Below are 26,191 nucleotides of genomic sequence, written 5' to 3'. Positions count from 1 at the left end.
TCAACAACTTGTGATCTGATTGGCTATCGCAACTGTCTATCAACTGTATGTGTTCTCAAATTCAGCCGCTAACTGTCCCGGGTGTGGCTCTGCTCCCAGTGAGTATCCAATCATCCAATCACAGGATGTGTCAATGTCACGTTCAACGTGAGGTCAGCTAGAAGGCCTTACTGACAGCAAGTCACGATCTGATTGGCTATCGCAATTACCTATCAACTGTATGTACCCGTTCACTTGCAGTGCACGGACACCTGCATTGTTGATTCTGAAGGCCCCTGGCAGATTTCGTACAGTACGGCAACACAAGCTAGCTGAATTCTGATTGGATACAAACTCTAACCTAAAAACAACAGCACTAGAAGGAGCATAATATGACATGAAGAGAATATGAATACTTTTAGATATTTAGGGAAAGTACATAAAAAATGTATTTTATCTTTAATAATGATCATAATTTCTGATTATGTTAGGCCAGCAGAGAAGGTCTTGCTGGCCCTGACGGCACACCACTGTTTAAAGATCTCTATGCCACTGTTTTTCAACCTTTTCTGAGCAAAGACACATTTTTTTCATTGAAAAAATCTGGAGGCACACCACCAGCAGAAAACATAAAAAAATTAAACTTAGCAGCCAATATTGACAGTAAAAAGTTGTTTTCGCAATTGTTGGATATGAATTCATACCATAACCAACCATGAATCACTATAGCTCTTGTCTCAAAGTAGGTGTACTGTCACGACCTGTCACATCACGCCGTGACTTATTTGGAGTTTTTTGGTGTTTTCCTGTGTGTAGTGTTTTAGTTCTTGTCTTGCGCTCCCATTTTGTTGTTGATTGTCATGTCATGTACGGATGTACTTTGTGGATGCTGTCTGCTGCTCCACACGCTGCAAGTCTTTGCTGTCGTCCAGCATTCTGTTTTTGTTTACTTTGCCGACAGTTCAGTTTTAGCTTTGTTTTGCGTAGCCATCCCTAAGTTTCAATGCCTTTTCTTAGCAGCACTTGCCTTTTGTTTATTTTTGGTTTAAGCATTAGATACCTTTTTACCTGCACACTGCTTCCCGCTGTCGTCTGCAAACCATGTTCCCGATATCCACAATGCAATTAGCTACCTGTTGCCACCCACTGATATGGAAGAGTATTACATCGTTACTCTGCCGATCTCTAGACAACACAGACACTCAACAACGGCACATTATTTGTGGATTATCATTATCATTATTATGGGACGGCGTGGCGAAGTTGGTAGAGTGGCCGTGCCAGCAATCGGAGGGTTGCTGGTTACTGGGGTTCAATCCCCACCTTCTACCATCCTAGTCACGTCCGTTGTGTCCTTGGGCAAGACACTTCACCCTTGCTCCTGATGGGTGCTGGTTAGCGCCTTGCATGGCAGCTCCCGCCATCAGTGTGGGAATGTGTGTGTGAATGGGTGAATGTGGAAATACTGTCAAAGCGCTTTGAGTACCTTGAAGGTAGAAAAGCGCTATACAAGTATAACCCATTTATCATTTATCATTATAATTACTGGTTTGCAAAAAATATTTTTTACCCAAATAGGTGAAACTACATAATCTCCCACGGCACACCAGACTGTATCTCACGGCACACAGTGGTAGAAAAACACTGCTCTATACAGTGGAGGTCTGCACTTTGAATGAGAGTTGAAAGGTTGGCTGCGTGATGTGACTTTATGCTACGGCACTTTAAACCTGGTGCGTGAATTCAACACGACATTGATGACACCCCTTGTCTTTGCCTCGTCTTCTCCAGAAAGCTTGGGAGAAGGCGTGAGATACTTGCTGTCAGTACATGCCTGCACACAAGGAGCTCCAGTGCTTCTGGAGAGAAGAGAAGGATACATCAAAGAGAAAAGTAAGCTACATTTGTTGTCGGTGCATGTGTGGTAAAATACTGATTGACGCTTCCCTGCGTTATGTTTTCAAGTCATACCAGATGGTCTTTTCAAGCCATTTACATGGACACAAAGGAATTTGGATGTGGAGGTAACCTGGAACCGTGTATCTCTACAAAAGCAGCCTGCTTTCATACAAGGCTATGTTCTATATTGGGTCGACAACAACAACATTGTCATGAATATCAGTACAGGTAACGTGAAACTCATTTGTTTTTTGTCATGGACGCCTTTTAATGATATTACTAGGGATGTGCTGTTCAGTATTGTCATGAAAAAGTTTTTGATCGCCAATGCCGATGAATTCCTTTTACTGTCGATCACAAACACCGATCCCCGGTGCTGATATTGTATTTATTTTTAATTCGGACGGCTTGGCGCAGTTGGCAGAGTGGCCATGCCAGCAACCTGAGGGTTCCTGGTTCGATCCCCAGTTTCTACCAACCTAGTCACGTCCGTTGTGTCCTTGAGCAAGACACTTCAACCTTGCTCCTGATGGGTCGTAGTTAGGGCCTTGCATGGCAGCTCACGCCATCAGTGTGTGAATGTGTGTGTGAATGGGTGAATGTGGAAATAGTGTCAAAGTGCTTTGAGTACCTTGAAGGTAGAAAAGCGCTATACAAGTATAGCCCATTTACCATTTATTTAATTCCCGTCTGACAAGCGGCTAGCAACTAAGTTATGTGCTATGGCAACGTGGATTGGTCAGGCTGACTGTTTTGACGGATCAACCAGCTCCAGGCGCACCACACTCTCACCCTCCCCTCAATCGCCATCGCTCGCCCTCAACAGGGCACCAAGTCAAATAGAGTTTTGGTTGCTCACAGAGCTGATGCAACATGCACCAAGCCTGTTATGTTGGACGGGGAAGGAGACGACACAGCAACAAGAATAAGCTCAATAGTTTATTTAGAGCTTGATGATGTGGTGGAGTGTGTATGCTACTGTGTATGTTTGCAGGACTATGTGAAGCGTTACAATGAATATTTACCAGTGGTTGTTGTAAGTGCGTGTTGAGTGAGAAGGTGACCAGTTCAGTAGGGCGAGGCAGGTAGGAGAGTCCGTGAAACAAACGGGGGTCCGTGGGGCTGAGAGGGGCGTCCAGAGGTCCAAGTCCAAAGTGGGGGTCGAGGATCGAGGGAGGCAAATCAGAATCCAGAGGGGTCCAGAGAAGTGAGGCGCACTGCTCACTTCCAAGGCGACGGAGGGAATACTGGGGAAAACAAGAGACAAATGAGCACAAGGGTCGAAGGTCACAAGGAGCGAGCAAACAAAGGTGAGGAGCCAGAGACGAAAGCTTACTGCAAGCAGAGACTACGTTCCAGCGTTGGTTCTCTGGACACGCTGGCTTTTATGGGGCGTGATGTCATCAGCAGCAGGTGTGTCGATTGATGATTGCGCACAGCTGTGCTGGCGCGTGGCAGCAGAAGCAGAGTGTGTATGGGCGTGTCCTGCGGCACGTGCAGACGAAGGAGCAGCTGACTGTGCACGCCCCATGACAAAGTAAATAAATAAATAAGCCAAGACAAAGAGCCACAAAAGCTATTGGGCCAAAGGTGCAGCGTCACAACTTTGTCCAATGCCCACTACTTCTCCGCACACTAGTGTCAATCAACTTCATTTTGGCCAATCAAATTTGTCTCTGAGCGGCACGTAAACACACCTAAATTGTCCAATCAAAATCTATATTTATATTACGTGTAGGCGAAGCATGAACAGCAATGTATAACAATATATAACATAGGGTTGTACGGTATACCGGTATTAATATAGTATTTAGTATATATAGTATATTTATAGTATATAGTATAATACTAATGAATCATATTCTGTACGATACAGCCTCTAAAAAATACCGGTCTCCCACCCCCCGGCCCCGGGAGAACGGACACATTTTGGCTTAAAAACTAATGATAAAGGTGAAGCTATAACACTGAAACGCACTCAGGAAGAGGTGCTTTAAGACATGGCTAGCTAAGTCCATCCGCAGTCTGCAGTGTTGTAGCTACTTCTAAATCAGTAATCCTCGCCTCCATGGCGACAAATAAAGTACGTTTCTTACAAGTATCATCCCTGCAGGACGAGGAATAGCTATTCATGCTCCACTACACACACGCCATTGGTGGATCCACACCTAACATCCACTGTAATGATACCAAGTACAGGAGCGTATCTTGTCGATAGTGCTAATGATTACATTGATATTTTTTAGCATTACAAAATCTTCTTTCGTTTTTAAAAAATGTTGTTGTTTATAAACTCAGGAAGCACGTCCCTTCACACGTGAGGACTTTGTATATGACCGATGTATGATCCTATAATGACTTGGTATCAGATTGATACCCAAATTTGTGGTGTCATTCAAAACTAATGGAAAGCATCCAAACAACAAAAGAATAAGTGATTATTACATTTTAACAGAAGTGTAGATAGAACATGTTAAAAGAGAAAGTAAGCAGATATTAACAGTAAATGAACAAGTAGATTAATAATTCATTTTCTACCACTTGGCCTTAATAATTTTGACAAAATACTAGAATGGAAAATGACACAATATATTACTGCAAATGTCAGCAGCTAAATTAGGAACCTTTCTTTGCTTACTTACTACTAAAAGACAAATTGTCTTTTATGTTCACTATTTTATTTAAGGACAAACTTGCAATAAGAAACATATGTTTAATGTACCGTAATATTTTTTGTTCAAATAAAGCCAAGAAGGCCGGTACCAAAATATTGGTATCGGGACAACACTAATACAACCATTCCAGATTGCTTGATCGGCACAATTGTCATTTACTTTCCATTACTGTCTAAAGTATTTTGGGTAATGTAGTGTAGCTTTGAAAGACCCAAACTCTTGTATGAACATGCATTTTTTTTAATTTATCTTGGCTATTTGGGCTCTTTGGGATCCAATGAGTATAAAAAAACAAAAAAAGTTTAAACTTGCCATCTGAACTGTTGGATGTGTTTTTAGCCATTTTAAAATCTAACTTGTGATGTGATGTACTCTTCCTACGCCTCTCTTGGCAGTGTAATGTTCTCGTAAGTGGAAACGAGGGTCTTGTTAAAAAAAAAATGGTATTGTGGTCAACACAACCAAAAATGTGATGTCCACATATGTGGACGCCAGCAGGATAAAAACAATTAGCAACACACTGGTATCCTCACTTACTAGTTTACATGTATCTGTTTTAACTTTATATGAAAAGGGTAGGGCAATGAAGATCATCTTCTCATTATCAATATTGAGCCAGTAAAGATGCAGCATTTACATGACCGAGATGTTAAAGTGTGATGATAATCTCTCATCGTCTATCATTTGCCGACAAAAATCACAGCTATGGCTCGCGCTCAACAGTTCACAAATGCTCTTAATTTGGGGTTAAATGTTTAGGGACATAAAATAATATTTAGGACAGACAAACACTTTTCAAGTGTAAAACATACTGAGAGAATGTCTGCAACTTGTAGACGACAGAGCAAATACAGAAGACTTTGATGTTGTTTCTATCTTAGACAAACTTTACTGATCCGCAAGGGAAATTGTTCCACACAGTAGCTCAGTTACAAAGGATGGAAAGGATAAGGTTGGAAAGGATAATGCACCAAGGGCACAAAAAGAGTGCGAAAACAAAAGGTATAAAGTAGACAAAAAATTTACCATAGTATCAATATAAAATATAACATATATGTAATATTTACATATTATATATTTACAGTATATAAAATATACTGATATATTATATTATTATATTATAATATATTTTTTATATAATATATATTTTTTGTAATTTGTAATTAAAAAATAATAATTCTGTAATTATAATGAACTATTATTATTGGTTACGAGGAATTAAAACACTACTATAATTGTGCAGTATAGAGTGAATAAAACATCAATACAGTATTTGTTGTCAAATTTAAATCCTCTGCTTTTCTTTAAGACATGGAAAACTTAAAACCCATCCATCCATCCATTTTCTACCGCTTGTCCCTTTTGGGGTCGCAGGGGGTGCTGGAGCCTATCTCAGCTGCATTCGAGCGGAAGGCGGGGTACACCCTGGACAAGTCGCCACCTCATCGCAGGGCCAACACTGATAGACAGACAACATTCACACTCACATTCACACACTAGGGCAGACCTAGGCATTCTGCGGCCCGCGGGCCACATCCGGCCCTTTGTGCATCCCTGTCCGGCCCACGTGAGGCCAATCATAAATTACAAAATACATTTTAAAAAGTATCTATGTCGAGTGTGCAATACAACGGTCCTGCTTTTGTTTTGAAAAACGTTATTTGTATTACTTCCGTGTGGACGTATGCGCATGTGCGATTGTGAGTGAACTGAACAGCGCATTCACAAATTACAAAATAAAGTTTAAAAAACATCTATGTCGTGCGCGCAATACAAATGTGCTGCTTTTATTTTGAAAAGTGTTATTAATGGGTGTATGTCCGTGTGTAACCTGTGCGTGGAGGTGCACAGCGACAAGTGATGAGACGCTGAAAAGAGAAAAGTGAAAAGTTGATGAGGAATGGCGTGTTTTCAACAAGACATGGACTGCCAAGTATTTCTCTACATAAATTAAAGGTAAAGCCGTGTGCTTAATTTGTGGTACACAGTTTGCTGTGTTTAAAGAATATCATTTGAATCGCCACTACATGACGAAGCACGAGGAAAAATACCTGAATCTGTCTGATGAAGCGCTCGCAAGGGAGGCTGATGCGTTGATGGTAAAACTGCAAACCCAACAAGGACTTTTTGCCATATTTCACACCCCTAGCGATGCAGCTGTCAGGACAAGTTTCGTCATTTCTCACAAAAGCGCCAGAAAAAGTAAGGCGTTTTCTGACGGGGTGTTTAATAAGGAGTGCTTATTGGACTCTGTTGCGCTGATATGCCCGGAGACATGGACTGTTTTTCGCTAACTTTGGATAAGAGCTGTGATGTACGTGACACCGCCCAGCTGCTCATCTTCTTACGTGGGATAACTGCAGACTTTCAAATCACGGAGTAGCTGGCAGCCATGCAGTGAATTAAAGAGACAACCACAGGTAATGACTTGTTCACATAGGTAAATGCGTTTTTGGACATGTTAGGACTGAAATGAGACAAGCTGGCAGGTGTGACAATCCAATCCAATCCACTTTATTTATATAGCACATTTAAACAACAAAATGTTTCCAAAGTGCTGCACAACAATATTAAAAACAATATTCAAATATTATTCTTAGTTCCACCAATGACTGAATAAAAAGAAAAAATAATTACATATAAAACCAATATAAAATAAATATGATTAAAAACGATTTTTAACAGCAGATGGTTGTCCAAATCTGACGGGGGAAAATGTTGGATAATGCAGGATAAAGTGACATAAATTAACCATGTGCAGAAATGGACATTCTTGCATTGTATAATACATCAGGAAGTGTTGTGTAAAACAGTGATACAAATAAAACCATCAAAAGCAATCTGCTTTTGTATAAAGTTAAGTTAGGTTAAATTAAATTATTGGTATTATTATTAATTGTTATTATTATTATTATCATCATTATTATTTATCTTACGGTATATAAAAAATAATATTGAGCAAAATTTAATTGAAATATTGTCGTGTGGCCCTCCAGCAGTGCTCGGGTTGCTTATGCGGCCCCCGGTAAAAATTAATTGCCCACCCCTGCACTAGGGCCAATTTAGTGTTGCCAATCAACCTATCCCCAGGTGCATGTTTTTGGAGGTGGGAGGAAGCCGGAGTACCCGGAGGGAACCCACCCAGTCACAGGGTGAACATGCAACTCCACACAGAAAGATCCCGAGCCCGGGATTAAACTCAGGACTATTCAGGACCTTCATATTGTGAGGCACATGCACTAACCACTGTCTCACCATACTGATACTGCCCCGAAAACTTAAAACATTGATCAAAAATGTCACTTAAAACATTGATCAAAAATTCCTAAACTCACAATGTATATGTATGTATATATATATATGTACCACAGTCGTGGGCTCCATCTCATGGTACGCTAAATAATCACTTGATTATAAATGATAAATGGGTTATACTTGTATAGCGCTTTTCTACCTTCAAGGTACTCAAAGCGCTTTGACAGTATTTCCACATTCACCCATTCACACACACATTCACACACTGATGGCGGGAGCTGCCATGCAAGGCGCTAACCAGCAGCCATCAGGAGCAAGGGTGAAGTGTCTTGCCCAAGGACACAACGGACGTTACTAGAATGGTAGAAGGTGGGGATTGAACCCCAGTAACCAGCAACCCTCCGATTGCTGGCAAGGCCACTCTACCAACTTCGCCACGCCGTCCCCCATTAAAGAACAATGTTTTACTTTCCTATATTCAAACACAGTGTTACTGTTCAAACTGTGTGCATATGTTACAGCGGCCATAAATATTAAATATACTTGTTCAATAAAACCTCTGCCTTGTTTTTAATGAACACTTAGGCCTACTATGCTACTGCATTTTAATGTTGGTAATTTTGGTGGTACTTGTTGAAAACAAGTTTAAGAAGCACTGTTTTATCACATCAAACTGTCTCTTTGTTTCAGACAATCCTCAGGCCACCAGCCTGACGGCAAGAAACCTTCAAATAAGTTCATACTCATTCACGCTGAAGGCAAAAACTGCTGTAGGAGAATGCGGGGCGACACATGTCACCGCCATCTTGAATTCACCGAGTAAGTTGCTTGGGGTATAAATGTAGCTTCATGTAATTTCATTGAATGTAACTTGATCTGAAAGCAAATCACACACTCTTTGTCTTCCACCAGCTGATAACCTGATCAGCGCAATCTGTATCACCCTAGTTACTCTTCTGGTTTTCTTACTTCTCTTTGTGGTCTTTTGCTGCAGACACTGGGAATGGTGAGCAACACAACACATGCATCGTTCACATTTTGATTGGCCCCTTCTAACTGTTCTGTGCAATGTCACACTTTGTAGTATCAAACTGGAGCTCTACCCGCCAATCCCGAAGCCAGTGTTAAAGGAAAAGTGGACAGCATCACTGGTAAGCATTGTTTTCATTACTTCATTACACTCATGAATAGCAGTATAACTTGAAAGAGCAATTAGAAAAGAGAGACATTAGGTCAAAATAAACCCTCCACACCCGTGTACTGGGGGCAGTGAGGTTGCATATGTGTTGCTATGGTAACTGCTACACAAAGTGTGTATCGGTAAACGCATGCTAAACCGTGCAACAGGAAGGACGTCAGCTAAGAGCTCATCAAGCAATGAAATAGACAAATGTTGAAATACGGTAAACAGTCCAGAATTTCATGAATAATTTCTACAACAAAAGATGTATGGAACAAATGTGCATGTCAGCTTCACAGCCAGAAGGTTGTGGGTTTCAATCTCAGATCGTACTCTCTGTGTACCTTTGCATGTCCTCCGAAGGCCTGTGTTTTGTCCAGCTGAATTAATTAATTGCTTCCTAATTATTTCCTGTTACGCCCCCCTTTATTGCAATTGTCTTTCAAGTGTATCAGTTTCCCTGAAAAAAACCCCCCAAAAACTCCTCATTTAAACTATAAACAATTTTTGACCGACTTGAGCCACTTAATATTGAAAATAAAAAAATAAATAAATAAACCTAATAAATAATAATGAAGTCAAATTGATCAGCAACATTACCTCAGGAGCACAATATATAAAACTCCTACAAAACAAAAATAAATAAAACAATTCATGCTGCTTTTTCTGTAATAGAAATCAAAATGAGGGCGCCAAGATTAATGGCTACACTTAGTATGTTTTGCAGTGCACACATGATACTGATAAAGCATGTTCCCTGGGGTCACACATGCCCCCCTGGTATTGCACCGCTGCTGCAGGCTTGTGTATTGTTCTAACATGAATACCAGAGTGTAAACATAAATAATACTTAAATCTTTTAACCAAGCTTTATTTTAAGAATACATAAACAACCGAAACAAAATGAACTTTACTTGGCAGCTATCAATTAGCGGCGCTAGCTGCTAGCTAGTGATCACCAGCAGTAGCTGCGCGCTAGCTGCTGCATCTCCAGTAAATGAGCAGTATCACCTTGCCGTAAATGCCTTCAACACCATCCTCCCTGGACTGCTACGAGACAAGCTCTACCAGCTCAGCGTGCCCGACTCCCTCTGCTGTTGGATCAATGACTTCCTGACAGACCAAAGACAGCACGTGCGGCTGGGGAAGATTGTCTCGGACAGTCGAACCACGAACACTGGTACTCCTCAGGGCTGTGTACTCTCCCCCTGGCTCTTCTCCCTGTATACAAACTGCTGCACCTCCAGTCACCAGTCCGTAAAACTGCTCAAGTTTGCGGATAACACCACTCTCATCGGGCTCATCTCGGATGGCGATGAGTCCGCCTACAGGAGAGAGGTGGACCGGCTGGCGTCCTGGTGCAGCCTCAACAACCTGGAGCTGAACGCCCAGAAAATAGTGGAGATGATCATGGACTTCAGGAAAGTCACAGCCCCACCATCCTCCTTCACCCCGTCTCCATTGTGGACTCCTTCCGTTTCTTGGGCACCACCATCACCCAGGACCTCAAGTGGGAGCTGACCATCAGCTCCCTCATCAAGAAGGCCCAGCAGAGGATGTACTTCCTGCGGCAGCTGAGTAAACTTAAGGTGCCGACCGAGATGCTGGTGCAGTTTTACTCAGCCATCATCGAGTCCATCCTGACCTCCTCCATCACCGTGTGGTTCCCCGGCGCCACAGTCCAGGATAAGCATAGACTGCAGCGCATTGTACATGCTGCTGAGAAGGTGATTGGCTGCAAGCTCCTATCCCTCCAGGACTTGTTCTCCTCCAGGACCAGGAGGCGTGTGGGTCGGATCACAGCTGACTCTTCTCACCCTGGACACACACTATTCTCCCCTCTACCCTCAGGCAGGAGACTACGCTCCATCCAGACCCACACCTCACGCCACCTGAACAGTTTTTTCCCCTCGGCTATCAGGCACATGAACAATAACTCCTAACAGTAGCTCCTTGAATTCCTTGAATTCCTTCTAAGTCTATATCAAGATCTGATAGCTCAGTTACAGCTCTTTTTATTACCAAATATGTGTTATATGTGTTTTATGTTGCACGATTGCATCAAGAAAAATTCCTAGTTTGTGAACCCGTTCTTAAACAATGGCAATAAAACTATTCTGATTCTGATTCTGATTCTGATTCTGATGTATCAAAGTGTGGTAATCACGGTGTTAGGATAATTAAAAGGGGCTGTTTGCAACCTTTATGCGGATGCCTAGAGGGCGCTAACTTTACAATGTGTTTTAGGCATACTTGCCAACCTTGAGACCTCCAAATTCGGGATATGGGGGGGGGGGGGGGGGGGCTGTAGCGGGGGTGTATATATTTTAGTATTTCCTATATATACTGTACTGTGTATATATTTATATATATGAAAAATCCGTTCATGAATGAGTATATCCATTCGGCCACCGTGTTCAATGGAGAGGTCTGATCTACAAAATCTGCAGGCAGCATACCCCTTCTCCTTCGAGCTGTCCTGGATGAACTGAAATAATTTTTTCCAATCATTTTGGAACTTGCAAGCGTACTTCTTCTTACTCGTCGTCGCCATGTCTCTTCTTCGTTCTTCTGCTTCGTCTCTGTTATGTTTTTGGACATTACTACTTGCCGTAGTTTTGAAGCAATGCATGATGGGAATCGGGATGTTGTGTGTCAGTGTATTAACGTGCCGGCTGGAATAAACACACGCTGAGAAATAGCTCTGTGCCTGCCTACTTTATGGGTTATAGATAAACCCATGGATAACGGAGACATGTATAATAGTCTCCTTTTCAGGTGAGAGAGGACGCTAAAGGCAGTGCCTTTAAGGCGCGCCCCCAATATTGTTGTCCGGGTGGAAATCAGGAGAAATTCGGGAGAATGGTTGCCCTGGGAGATTTTTGGGAGGGGCACTGAAATTCGGGAGTTTCCCGGGAAAATCGGGAGGGTTGGCAAGTATGGTTTTAGGCATTATATTCCCCCCTCTTACGGCTTTTATCACTTAATGATGTAATTACACCCGTGCGTAACATGCGCTTGCGCATTAGCTTTGTGTTGTTAGCTAATGATAGCTATTCGGCGAGCTAACGTTGGCTATTATTGCTGCTTTTGTGTATGTGCACGCGCTCCCTTTGTGTAGGCGTGGACAAGAGATAAAGCCAATCAAATTCCTCTGACCGACAAGCAAAATGTATCCAACATAAATGAGTAACAGTAATAATTATAGACATTTACCAATTTTTTTGTTGAACCACACATTCCCATTTTTATGACTTGATGGGGTTCCTGGGGCCCCATTTTGAAAATTCCGAGCACCAACACTGCATTTCTGCATATTGCCAAGTATTAGCGACGTTGTTATTATAGGAGCTAACGCCGAGGAACTATTTATAGCAACAAGGCTCTTTGATCACGGAATAGGCACTGCAGATATTGAGCTACTACTGCTGCACCGCCTCTAATAACATCTATGAAAGCTATTCTTGTGCCTGACTTATCTGAATAAAATCAACTCATGGAATAATATGTACTCCTTCTGCAACCTACAAATACAGTAAATGAAAAGGAAACACATAAAACATTTAAATTTACACTACACAATATGTAGCCAGGCTAATGATTTTAGGTTGTCCTGAAGAATTTGGAGGTAATCCTCCTTTTTCATTGTCCCATTTACTCTCCTGAGGCCTCACCTTTTTTCCTCCAAACATATTGCTGGGTATTGTGGCGAAACAGATCAATTTTTGTTTCATCTGACATCACATGGACAAAGATAAGACCTTCTGGAGACACGTTATGTGGTCAGATGAAACAAAAATTTAGCTGTTTGGCCACAATACCCAGCAATATGTTTGGAGGAGAAAATGTGAGGCCTTTAATCCCAGGAACACCATTCCTACCGTCAAGCATGGTGGTGGTAGTAATATGCTCTGGGTCTGTTTTGCTGCCAATGGAACTGGTTCTTTACACAGAGTAAATGGGACAATGAAAAAGGAGAATTACCGTATTTTCCACACTATAAAGCGCACCGGATTATAAGGCGCACCTATGCATCCATTAGATGGAGCTGCGCTAAAGGGAATGTCAACAAAACAGGCAGATAGGTCAGTCAAACTTTATTAATAGATTACAAACCAGCGTTCTGACAACTCTGTTCACTCCCAAAATGAATAAACAGCTGTTTTATTATTTTCCCCGAGGTAAAGTCAGTGACGTGGTGTTTTGTTTATCTTTTAACAACAGCAAGGTATAACATGTAGTGCAACACTTATATCACACAGTGGAGGGGAACTTTTCCCTGATTCAATAAACACGTAAAAAACAGTGATACTGTTACGGTAAATCAAACATTAGTGCAATCACAATATAGTAATACTCGAAATAGTGCAGAGCAATAATAATATCAATAACTCAACGTTGCTCAAAAGTTAATGTCACACAACACAACACACAAAATAAACATGTAAAGCTCACTTTATGAAGTTATTCCTCATCCACAAATCCCTCAAATTCTTCTTCTTCAGTGTCCGAGTTAAACACCATTGATTCCTTTATGTTAAATTCTCTCGCTGCTGCTCTATTCCCGTGTTCTACTGCGTGACTGATCGTCTTAAGTTTAAACTCTGCGTCGTAAGCGTGTCTCTTAATAGGAGCCATTTTTGGGTTAGAAGCGCTTCTTCTTCTACGGGGGAAAAATAAGTTGGCGGCTGCTTACCGTAGTTGCGAGACCTAAACTTTATGAAAATGAAGTTTAAGTTTGTTGTGGCTTAATATTGGTTCATATATAAGGCGCATTGTCAGCTTTTGAGAAAATTGGAGGTTTTTAGGTGTGCCTTATAGTGTGAAAAATACGGTACCTCCAAATTCTTCAAGACAACCTAAAATCATCAGCCGGTGGTTGGGGCTTGGGCGCAGTTGGGTGTTCTAACAGGACAATGACCCCAAACACATGTCAAAAGTGGTAAAGGAATGGCTAAATCAGGCTAGAATTAAGGTCTTAGGATGGCCTTCCCAAAGTCCTGACTTAAACGTGTAGACAATGCTGAAGAAACAAGTCCATGTCAGAAAAACAACAAATTTAGCTGAACTGCACCAATTTTGTCAAGAGGAGTGGTCAAAAATTCAACCAGAAGCTTGTGGATGGCTACCGAAAGTGCCTTATTGCAATGAAACTTGCCAAGGGACATGTAACCAAATATTAACATTGCTGTATGTATACTTTTGACCCAGCAGATTTGGTCACATTTTCAGTAGACCCATAAAAAATTCATAAAAGAACCAAACTTCATGAATTTTTTTTGTGACCAAAAAGTATGTGCTCCAAGGACTATCACAAAAAAATAAGAGTTGTAGAAATTATTGGCAACTCAAGACAGCCATGACATTATGTTCTTTACATGGGTATGTAATATTTTGACCACGACTGTAGCTAGATCTGTTTAGCACACAGCTTTTAAAACTTGCAGCTCATCATCCGTGTATTCAGGCCCAAAAAGATAAGGTTCTGGATTATGATTTGTCCCAAAGTAGTCGACGTTGGCTCTCATGAAATCTGCCACGATTAGTAGTTGTTGTTGTTGTCGAAGGAAATGTTACATTCTTTGTTATTGCCTCACTGCTTTTTTGTCGTCCTGCGCCTGTGTTCTCATTTGTCTTTTTTCTCTCCTCGGTAGCCATCGCTTAGACTGGAGGCAGAGTTAATGGACTCACCTGAGGCTGAATGCTTGCCACCCTATATCAGCTGCAGGTGTACTGCCGAGAGACGCCATCATCATTTTGGTAAATTGTCACAGCCTGGCGTCTCTCAGCGTCAGTTTAGCCCTGCCTCCTAGCCTGGCCGCCTATCTGTTTCCTTGTTTCTTTATTTTTTCATGGGGCACTTTTACGTGTCCCATCACCTTTTGTTATTCTTACAAGCCCTGGCTTAAGACCTGTTTTGATTAAAGGACATTTTTGTTACACCTGCTTCCCGCCTTTGAAGCATCTTGGGGTCCAGCATACAAAGCCGTCACAGAAAGAACTGGCCTCAAAGAATGGACCTCGCAGAGGTAGATTCTGTCACATTTCAATTAAATGTGGAACAGAGGAACCCAAGGATGCAGATGGAATTGATAGTAAATAGTTCTTTACTTAACAAAAGTAGTAATCACAACAATTATCCAAAAATAGAATATAACAAAAAGCGACGGTGCAAAAAGAGCACCGTGATAAAAAGAACAAAGGCTAATATACAAACTAACTAAACTTGGGTTGGAGTTGCAAGACGTGCAAACTATCAACGTACATACCCAGCTGGATGGCACTGGAAATAGCCAAGATGGTACGTAGGAAAAAATACAAGGAGCATAGGAGTCTTCATACAATCAGTCAAGGAGTGGAATAGCCGAGTGCCATCCAGCCGACCAGGTGCTGCTTAAATAGTGCTGGTAGATTAGACACAGCTGTGCACGTCTTGCAGCTCCGCCCACAGGGAAACACAGGAACTCTGAGGAAGACAAAAAGTAAGAACCAGGTCTGCTGCACCAACAAGGAAAACTGAGCATACAAACCACAAGGTGGCAGCAGGCGGTGACAGATTCCTTTAAAAAGGGCCTCTGTGCTCAGGCCCAGCACCTGGGTCGACAAGAGGACCAGTTTGCCGCACTGGGAGCGGATGTAAAAGACATGGCAAATCGTCAAGATGCCCACATGGGGGGACTTGAGACCCAATTTAATAATCTCCTGTCAGCCTGGCAGAGCGGGTCCTCCCCCACTGTCCCCGCTGTCTCCAGCGCTACTGCACTTGTGGATCCAGCCAGCCAGGCATTGCCAGAGGACGTCTCCTCAAACCCTAATCCTCTCATCTCCAGACCAGAAAGATTCTCTGCAGACTCCGGGGATGTGCGCCCCTTCTTGACTAAGTGCTAGCTGCATTTTAAGCTACAAGCTGCTGCTTTTTGCATGGAGTGCTCCCGCATAGCCTTCTTCATCTCTTAGCTGTCTGGCAGACCCGCAGTATGGGCCGCGGCCAAGTGGAATCCACGGTCGGCCATCTGCTCTTCCTAGAAGGCGTTTTTAAGATCCTTGGAGCAAGTGTTTCAGCGCAATCCTCCTGGACGTGAAGCATCTAATACCCTGCTCAAGCTAAAACATGGGGCGGCGGCGTAGCGTGTCTGATTACGCTATCGAGTTCTGCACTCTCGTGGCCGATAGCGACTGGAACAACTCAGCACTGCTGGACGCTTTCTTTGCGGGTCTCGCCAACCCTGTCAAGGACAAGATGATTTCTGTGGCCGTTCCTGACAACCTCGACGACCTGATTGCCATGCCGGTACTCATCCACAAGCTTCTCAAAAACCAAGAGGAGGACAGGATACAGCAGCGTGGGGGCACTGTGTCAAGCAACCGGAGCTTTCCGGCGAACCAGCTTCTTCAGTCCAGGCCTCGACTCTTGGAGTATCCGTCGACACAAGGGGTGGATGAACCCATGCAGCTGGGTAGTAATCGACTCACTCAAGCCGAGAGGCCGTTTCACCCTCTCGTCCTAGTTCGTCCTACCCAGCCACAGTGCCATACGGACAGACAAGCCGTTTACAGGTGCCAGGTATGCTGTCTTGGTCCGATAGAGATACCGATATCACTGCTTTAATAGACTTTTGATCGGACGACTGTTTTATTGATTCTGCTTATGCTAAACGTCTTGCCATTCCTGTTGCTACACTGTAAAAAAAAATCCTATTTTTATGGTTAATTTACTCTAAATTTCTACTGTAATTTTTATTTTCTTTTTTAAATAGTTTATAAAACTGTAGAATTGATGACATTATCTGTAAATAAACAATCCGCCTGTTATTTTAAGTAATATGCCAGTAATGACAAACTATGTATATTTCTATTTTTTTTTACAGAAAAATACCAAATTAATTATAGATAGCATTTTCTGTTTTCTTAAATTACTTTCAAATTCATGTAAAATTACAGTAATTATCTTTCATTAAATATGTAGCTTGTTATATAAAAGTCTATAAGTCTATGTCCATACTAACAATCTAACACAGGGGTGTCAAACTCAAATACAGAGTGGGCCAAAATTTAAAACTGAACAAAGCCGCGGGCCAAGGTTGAACAAATTAACCTTTCACGTACTCTACGAGCTATCGTCACGTCCGCTTTTCATCCATTCTAACATTGTTCAGACACAGTCACAAGATATATGCGGCTTCTGTACGCACACACGAGCGAATGCAACGCATACTTCATCAACAGTGATACAAGTTACACTCAGGGTGCCAGTATAAAAAACTTTAATACTGTTAGAAATATACGCCACACTGTGAATCCACACCAAACAAGAATGACAAACACATTTCGGGAGAACATCCGCACCGTAACACAACATAAACACAACAGAACAAATACCCAAAATCCTTTGCAGCACTAACTCTTCCGGGACGCTACAAAATACACCTCCGCTACCACCAAACCTCCCCCCCCCCCACACACACACACACCTTGTAGCGTCCCGGAAGAGTTAGTGCTGCAAAGGGTTCTGGTTTGGTGTGGATTCACAGTGTGGCATATATTTCTAACAGTATTAACGTTTTTTAATCGGCTACCCTCAGTGTAACCTGTATCGCTGTTGATTAAGTATGGGTTGCATTCTAATGTGTGTGCGTGCAGAAGCCGCACATGTTATGTGACTGGGCAAGCACTCGTTGGGCTGGCTGGCTGGCTGGCTGGCTGGCGTTTGGAAGACTCCCGGGAGGATCGGCGGGCCAGCTTTAGTGTTAATTTGATATCGCCTCAAGGGCCAAGTGAAATTACACGGCGGGCCAAATTTGGCCCACGGGCCAGAGTTTGACACCCATGCTGTAGAATAAAGGTATTTTTATTTTCTTGCATCGTCATTTTATTAAAGGTGGTTGATCTTAACAATTCAGAAAAAATCTGTAAAATAATGGTATTTTTCTGTGGAACTGCCAGCATTGTCACTTCATTAAAGGTGCTGGATCGTAATAATTTGGAAAAAACTCTGTAGAATAAGGTATTTTTCTGCAGAACTGTTTGCATCGTCACTTTATTAAAGGTGGTTGATCTTAATAATTTAGTAAAAATCTGTAAAATTACGATATTTTTCCGCAAAACGTTTCATGAAAATTTCTGTAAATATAATGTTTTTGATCATTATTTGGTTTACAATGTTTTACTTTAATTTTATGGTTTTCGTTTGGCAGCTGTAGCTGCCAGGAGATGACCGTTTTTTTTACAGTGTAAGTTACCATCTCCTAAAGTTGTTCGCTCACTTGACGGCCATCATTTGGCTAGCTTTGAATTACAAACTAATGATGTTTTCCTCCGATTGTCAGGAAATCATCATGAGATGATAATTTTTTTCTGTAATTCCATCTCGCTCTGCACCCGTAGTGCTTGGGCTCACCTGGCTACGTAAACATAATCCCCATGTCGATTGGTCGAGAGCCTCAATCATAAATTGGAGTGTGTTTTGCCACTCACACTGTCCTAAATCGGCATGTCCACCCACTTCTTCTCACACAGACACACCGGAAGACATTGATATTTTGCTAGTTCCTCCGTTGTATCATGACCTCCGAGAGGTTTTTAGCAAGAATAGAGCTCCAAAAGGTCTCCAAACCCGAGATTGAGTTTCTGGAGGAGTATATTTTGTCTTCGCTTGCATCAGGCATAATTCGTCCCTCCTCCTCGCCGGTTGATGCAGGGGTTTTTTTGTTGAAAAAAGCCACAAATCCCTCCGCCCGTGTATCGATTATCGTGCGCTTAACAACATCACCATCAAGAATAAATATCATTTACCTTTATTAGATTGTACATTTAATTTGCTCTATTCAGCTAAATTCTTCACTAAACTGGACCTGTGCAGTGCTTAGCACCTTATTCGGATTAGAAAGGGAGATGAGTGGTAAACAGCATTCAACACCCCTCTTAAACACTTTGAGTACTTTGTTATGCCTTTTGGTCTCATGAATGCTCCTGCAGTTTTTCAAGGACTTATAAGTGACGTACTCCGTGACATGCTTGAACAATTTGTGTTTGTCTATTTAGACGACATATTGATTTTTTCTTTCACACTGGAAGACCATATACAGCAGGTCCGGTTCGTTCTTCAGAGGCTCCTAGAGATAAGGCTTTTTGTTAACGCCAAGAAGTGTTCTTTTCACACGGCATCGTTGGCTTTTTTGGGTTTCATTGTGGAGAATGGGCAACTGAGAGCGGATCCAACCAAGATTCAGGCTGTGGTTAAGTGGCCCGCTCCTACCACCAGGAGGTAGCTTCAAAGGTTTTTAGGCTTTGTCAATTTTTCTTCATTTTATTTGAAACTTTAGTTGGGTGGCCGAACCCTTAACAAGGCTCAATTCCTGTAAGGTTACATTTATGTGGAACCCTGATGCTAACTTTGCCTTTGAAAAACTGAAGTCTTTGTTTATGGATGCTGCTGTTCTCATTTACTCTTCTCAATTTGTTGTCGAGGTTGATGCATCTGATACGGGAGATGGGGCTGTCCTCTCTCAGCGCTCCTTGTCCGACCAGAGGTTCACCCCTGTGCCTTCTTCTTTGATTGATTGATTGAAACTTTTCAACTTGTTCAAGTCAGGGTCCACGTTAATCAATTCATTCATGTCGCCTGACCCCGGCAGAGTACAATTATGGCAAAAGGAAATGGATGGCAGTCGTGCACATGGATCACAAGAATCGGTCTTACCTGCGCGCCGCCAGAAGACTCAATCCTCAACAGACACGATGGGCTATGATTCTCACCCAAAATAATTTCATCCTTACTTTCTGCCCGGGCTCCCTGTACAGCAAGCCGGATGCTCTCTCAAGGCTGAGGAGGCCATCAGGAGACAATCGTTCCAGAATCTCGGATTCTAGGGGCGCTTCAGTGGGATGTGGAGAGGCAGATTGTAAATGCCCTCAAGTACTGTTCTTCCCCAGAGAGCTGTTTAAAGGATCCCTTGTTTCTGGTCCCTAAGCTCCGTCCTGACGTCCTGCGCTGGGCGCACAGTTCTAAGATTGCCTGCCACCCTGAAGTCAGCTACACCATCCTCCTTCTTTCACAACAATTCTGGTGGCCTTCATTCAGACCAGATATGAGGGGGTGTGTGTCTGCTTGCTCAGTCTGTGCACAAAACAAGTCCTCCCACCAGGCATCGGCAGGACTCCTGCGGCCACTGCCCATTCCCACCCGCCCCTGGTCACATGTGGCTTTGGACTTTGTTACGGGACAGCTGCCCTATAATGGCAACACAGTCATACTCACCCTGGTAGACAGATTCTCAAAGATAGTTTATATTGTTGCACTGCCTAAATTACCTTCTGCCTTAGAGACTGCTGATCTTCTGGTACTTCATGTATTTCGACTGCATGGCATTCCCATGGATGTGGTCTCAGATAGAAGACCACAATTTACGTCGGCAGTTTGGAAGGCTTTCTGCAAGTCCCTGGGGGCTTCGCCCAGCCTGTCTTCAAGGTTCAAGGTGCTTTTTATTATTGTCCATTCTGTACCATGTACAAGACATATAAGAACTGAAATTACGTTTTCGGCACAGTCCCACTAAGAGCAGACATACATTACAGGGAGACAAGAACAGGACCGCCATCGGGTCAGCCACTTACAGCACTTCTTAAAAAAGGTGGGAAACAGGTGATATTGGGGAAGGGGAGAAGAGTAAAAAAATATTCAGTCAAAGGCTGGACTTCCGGGAGTGAGTCCAGACAGAGGCCAAGGAAAAAACCTCGTAGCCGTAGCACACATAAACATGTTAGATATAATCACAAAACTTGCAACAGAGGAAAAGGAGTTGGAGCCAAGGAGGCCGGCTGCAGCTAAAAAGCGCTACTCATCCGTCCATCACTCCGAAAGGGGAATCAAGCTGTGGTGAAGGCGTGGGGTGGGGATGGGGAGTTGTGTGCATATGCCCAGTGTCCAGGGTGTAGGGATGTTGTGTCTATAGGCCAGTGCAAGCAAAGTTCAACTCCCAGGTATTGTTGAGGAGGGAGGGAGGTCAAAGCGTCCATCATTGAGGTGTCCTCGGGGGATGTTTTCAGAACAGCCTTCTTCTGTTTTGAGCAGCGTCAAGGCCATTCAAGGGAGTCAAATCGTAGATTAGGATTGTTGTTTTTCCAAGCGAGCAGACATTAGGTTAGCTTGTCTGTTCTATTCGTCCATGCTGTCTCTTATATCCAATTTTCGCATTTCAACAAGTGTCTCCATGATGTGATCCATCTTGCGATTCAGTTCAGAAATCGCCACAGTCTGTGATCCCACAGCTCGACCCAAGCCTTCCATTGCGACAAACAGCCTTTGGGCTCCTTGAGTGGCTGCCATCATCTTCCAAATTTGACGATACACCAGAGCAATGCCCAGCCCAATAAGATAAGCACATGCCCCGCGATCACGGTTCCAAATAGGTGGATGTCTTCCACGTCCTCGACGGAAGGACTGAGAGGCACATGACTCTCCATTTCTCCCAGGAATATCTCACGTCCCCTGCAGCAATGGTTCCGTCAGGGCAGCCAGGCTCCCCAGAAACTACTTTCCTCGTCGAAAAGATTTTGTCAATTGATTTGAGAGTCCAGCTAATCAATTCCATGTCTGATGTTTAGATTTGGAGGACAGCGCAGAGAAAGAGGCTTCAAAAAAGTGTAGACAGGACAAGACAAAGAGGGCAAGCAGGGAGAAGACGGGAGGAGAAAAAAATGCAACCCTTCTCACCAAGAGCCAAGGCAGGAGTACTACCCACAGTCAAATGGCTAGACGGAGCGGGCAAAACAGGATTTGGAGGCCACGATCCGCTGTGTTTGCCATCAGCAACCTGCTTCCTGGTATTTTAACCTCTCTTGGATTGAGTATACAAATAACTCCCTTGTCTGCTCTGCCACAGGGATCACCATTCCAGGCTGCTTTCGGATATCAACCCTCAGCTTTTATTTTGTTAAAGTCAGAATCTGCTGTGCCCTCAATGACTGCTCACCTATGCCTTGCCCGTCTCGCCTGGCGCAACACGCGAGCTGCACATACTTCTAAACGCAACCAGCGCCTGGCTAAGCGTCATCGCACAGCAGCCCCGGACTACAAGCCAGGACAGAAAGTTTGTCTGTCATCACCCGACTTACCTCTGCACACAGTCTCCAAAAAACTGCAACACAGATTTATTGATCCTTACACTGCGAAGCAAATCCTCAACTCCAGTGCTGTTCTGCTTCAGCTGCCTGAGTCGCTTAAGATACACCCTGTTTTTCATGTTTCTCATCTCAAGCCTGTGGCCTCCAGCGCTCCTCCTCCTCCCAGGCTAGTCGACGTCCATCCCACATTCACAGTCAAGGCCATTTTAGACGTGAGAAGGAGGGGTAGCGGTCTACAGTATCAGGTAGACTGGGAGGGATATGCTCCAGAGGATCGCTCTTGGGTTTCCCATTCCCTAATCCTTGACCCCACCCTCTTGTCTCATTTTTACTATCACTTTCCTGAAAAGCCAAGTTAGCCACCAAATGGCGTCCGTTAGAGGGAGGGGTACTGTTACAATCTTTGTTCTTGCCTCACTGCTTTACTCTCTCACTGTGTTATCATTTGTCTTTTTTCTCTCCTCGGTAGCCATTGCTTGGACTGGAGGCGGAGCTAATGCACGCACCTGAGGCTGACTGCTTGTCACCCTTTATAAGCTGCAGGTGTATTGCTGAGACAGCAGTTCTTTCCTAAAGGCTGTTCCCGCACGAGACTATCTTGGACTGCACTGCTAAACTTACTAGCAAGACCTTTTTATGCTGTCCTCTTACCATCATCCTTTTGCTAAATCGTCTCAGCCTGGCGTCTCTCAGCGGCAGACAATAGCCCTGCCTCCTAGCCTGGCCGCCTGTTTGTTTCTTTGTTTCTTTATTTTCCATGGGACACTTTTCTGTGTCCCATTGCTTTTGTTATTATTACAAGTCCTGGCTTAGGACCTGTTTTGATTAAAGGACATTTTTGTTCCACCTGCTTCCCGCCTTGCATCTTGGGTTCCAGCATACAAAGTCGTCACAGGAAATAGCGAACGTTGCAACGCACTCTGTGAAGTCAATGCGGCGCCCAAAAGTTCAGGCAGTGTTGTTGGAGGTTTTAGGATGTTTTTCGAGGGCTTTTTATACGGAATAAATCGAACCCCCATTGTTAGCCACCTCTTGCTAGTGTTTTTAAAGACTTAGACTGCATAGAAAGAACCATTCGTACAATCAAAATAGGAGGCTCTAAGAAGACGATGCTTTCATATAAAACAGAGGGGGGCTTGTGGACAAAGAAGTGGGAACCTTTGTGACGGAGAGAGACGAGGAAGCAAGCTTTATGTGATGAAGTTGTTTTACTGGACATTTATGTGTTTCATCTTGATTTTTTGCAGCATTCTGTCATGTATTTGCTTGGTTGTGGACATGTCAGAATGTTGATACACAGCTAACCACAAGCAATAAGGAAATCCTTTGAATCCCAGTAAATAATTAAGATTTTACTTCATAAAATCATTCAATCTTTCAGCTTCTGGCTAGGGATCCCGGGCAAAACTTTAGGACCCATGTGAAGCCCCTATGCCAAAAAAATTGCCCACCCTTGGAAAAACCCAACCACTGACCTTTGAGATGATGAGCCATACCTTTTCAGCTAACCTCAGTGATATCACAAATATTTTTCTTGTGTAGGAAGTATTCCAAGAGGACAGGAGCATCTCCCAGTATTTTCGTACAAAAGTCATATTTAAAAAACAATTTTGTCCACAAATGAATTCAAATTTTGCTCTGTTTTCCAGAAAAGTTGTCGTCCTGTTTTTATGGAGATGAGTCACCACGAGATCGAACTGATGACGATTCCAAAGTTACACTGCAAATCTGAGGTGTCTGCAGAGACTGATTGTGTGGACCAAGGACATGTTGGAACTACAAATAGAGTAGAAGCACTTAGCATCCCCAGCACAGCCATGACCTGTCAGACATCACCATCAGCATCATCATCTCTTGCGATAACGACATCTCTCAACTCTTCATACAACCTGATGCTGACCAATGGGGTCCAGCAGCCCATCTCTGGACCTGGCTCTCAGGAGACACACTCTTTAGTGACGAGATCCAATGGGTACCACCCTCAGCGAAATACTGTACATCCAGAAGATGCTCCGGAGAGTCTTTTGCCTTGTGTCTTTACCTATATTTTGTTACCAAGGTCTGCTTCAACCGAATAGTTGCTGCATGCTCATTTAGCGAATAGTTAATACACTGAATAGCATGTTTCCAGTTTACAGACAACTCACAGCACTTTCAAACTCTATTCCATGGGGAAAATGTTCCTTAAAATGTTACTGCCATGATCTCACATGACAGTTGTTATTACTACCTGTATTTTGTATTATTTCCTGTCCAGCGCGCTTTTTTTTTCATTCCACTTTCTGTTCGCCTCCATTAACCACAACTCGTTGCTCGTCCGCATCCCCCTTGCCAGTTGCAGCTGGCACCTGACTCATGACTTGGGGCATCATTTATGAAACTGTCCATGGATTTCAGCATAAAACATTATGCAAGCACAAACCTCAGAATGTATGTGGGCACAAAAAATTCACATTCATAAATGCTGAGCACACTTGTACATGCCCTTTTTTATAAATCACACCTGCAGTGAATTTTGTGCAGAAGAGTTCCTCCCTGGTGGTACACCTTTCCTGGTTGTCGGCTCCCAGACCGTGGTCGAGGAGCGCAGGGGAGACGTTCCCTCCAGGGCGAATGGTAAAGTTCAAGTTCAAGTATCACTGATAGTCACACACACACTTGGTGTGGTGAAATTTCCCTCTGCATTTGACCCATCCCCATGTTCACCGTCTGGGAGGTGAGGGGAGCAGTGAGCAGCAGCGGTGGCTGCGCTCAGGAATCATTTTGGTGATTTAACCCCCAATTCCAACCCTTGATGCTGAGTGCCAAGCAGGGAGGTAATGGATCCCATTTTTATAGTCTTTGGTATGACTCGGCCGGGGTTTGAAATCACGACCTACCGATATCTGAGTATTGTCGGGGGTAACAGCCTCCACTTTACCTGGCAGTGGGTCCCTACAGTTCCGCTCTTGGGTCGGAATGACAAGGACGTCGATTCGTTGCAACTCTGTCACTTTATTTATGTTTTTCCACAAAGCCATCCACCAAGCTACTGGCGCTCCTGCACACAACTGCTACCGCTCCCTCACCTCACTCGCCCACTTACTCACGCACCGCTCACCTCACATACTGCCATTCTTAAAGGAGCACACACACACATACGCTACTCTCACAACACCTGTCGTAAAAGTTTGGAAGTTAAAAGTACCTACATTTAACCCTTGTTGACACCATTTTTTTGGAGCGCAGTGACCTTTATAAATGAGGATCCTGGACTGGTGGCCATTACTTTGGTCCTTGCCTGTCATGATCGTACATCACAGTTGTTACTGTATTTTGTACTGTCTGATGATCTTTTTTTTGTTCCACTCCCTGTTTGTCTCTATTTACCACCACTCCTCTGGTCTAAATGCAGGCTGCCTCACCTGTGCCTGTTTGCCAATTCGGATGCTTCTTGGATCATTAGTTTTGATTTGCTCGGCTTTCCTTTTCCATTTTTCCTTGATGCACTCCATGCTACACATCTTTAGTTTTGTTCTTCCTGCTCCGTCCCTAATAAAAAAAGTCTCATACTTACTCTCTGCATTCTGGGCTCCTGACAAACACCAGACTGTGACATGTACATTCAATTGTTACTTTTAAATCAACCATATTTATAAAGGTCGGACTATTTAGGGACCTCATGATTCACTCAGCGTAAGCAAGGAGATGAAGTATTTTTAGAAATGTATTTTTAAAGAAAAAAATTACAAATAATAAAATAAAATAAAAAATTACAAATTGATTTTTAATTAATAAGAATCACAATTTCGATGTGAATTGACTTTTTTAGAGCACCCCTAGTATGTTGCGTGTGGTTAGAGCTTCATAAAAGATAACATGCAAGTCGGTCCGTGTACCTTCCGTTCGTTCTATTTCCAATTCTTAGATGCAAATCCATCCATCCATCCATCTTCTTCCGCTTATCCGAGGTCAGGTCACGGGGGCAGCAGCCTAAGCAGGGAAGCCAAGTCTTCCCTCTCCCCAGCCACTTCGTCCAGCTCTTCCCGGGGGATCCCGAGGCGTTCCCAGGCCAGCCGAGAGACATAGTCTTCCCTGTGAC

The 26,191-nt window shown here is 43.2% G+C and overlaps 1 protein-coding gene across 4 annotated transcripts in view; it reads left to right on the top strand.

Moving 5' to 3' along the window:
* Nucleotides 1-25,722, top strand: part of LOC133638587 (leukemia inhibitory factor receptor-like) — an 83,135-nt gene extending 57,413 nt beyond the window's left edge. The window contains exons 12-18 of one of the 4 annotated variants that reach the window (XM_062031369.1): nucleotides 1,771-1,872; nucleotides 1,945-2,106; nucleotides 8,499-8,627; nucleotides 8,721-8,814; nucleotides 8,893-8,959; nucleotides 14,643-14,748; nucleotides 23,760-23,981. In XM_062031369.1, coding sequence (XP_061887353.1) covers nucleotides 1,771-1,872; nucleotides 1,945-2,106; nucleotides 8,499-8,627; nucleotides 8,721-8,814; nucleotides 8,893-8,959; nucleotides 14,643-14,748; nucleotides 23,760-23,842 — 743 coding nt within the window. In that variant the 3' untranslated portion in view covers nucleotides 23,843-23,981. Of the gene's footprint in view, nucleotides 1-1,770; nucleotides 1,873-1,944; nucleotides 2,107-8,498; nucleotides 8,628-8,720; nucleotides 8,815-8,892; nucleotides 8,960-14,642; nucleotides 14,749-23,759 lie in introns of all 4 variants that reach the window. The other 3 variants (XM_062031367.1, XM_062031368.1, XM_062031366.1) reach the window with 3 other exon arrangements.
* The last annotated feature ends 469 nt before the right edge of the window (nucleotides 25,723-26,191 follow it).

This window comes from Entelurus aequoreus, linkage group LG21, assembly GCF_033978785.1.
Source record: "Entelurus aequoreus isolate RoL-2023_Sb linkage group LG21, RoL_Eaeq_v1.1, whole genome shotgun sequence".
Taxonomy (NCBI): domain Eukaryota; kingdom Metazoa; phylum Chordata; class Actinopteri; order Syngnathiformes; family Syngnathidae; genus Entelurus; species Entelurus aequoreus.
This window is presented reverse-complemented; position numbering and strand designations above follow the sequence as displayed.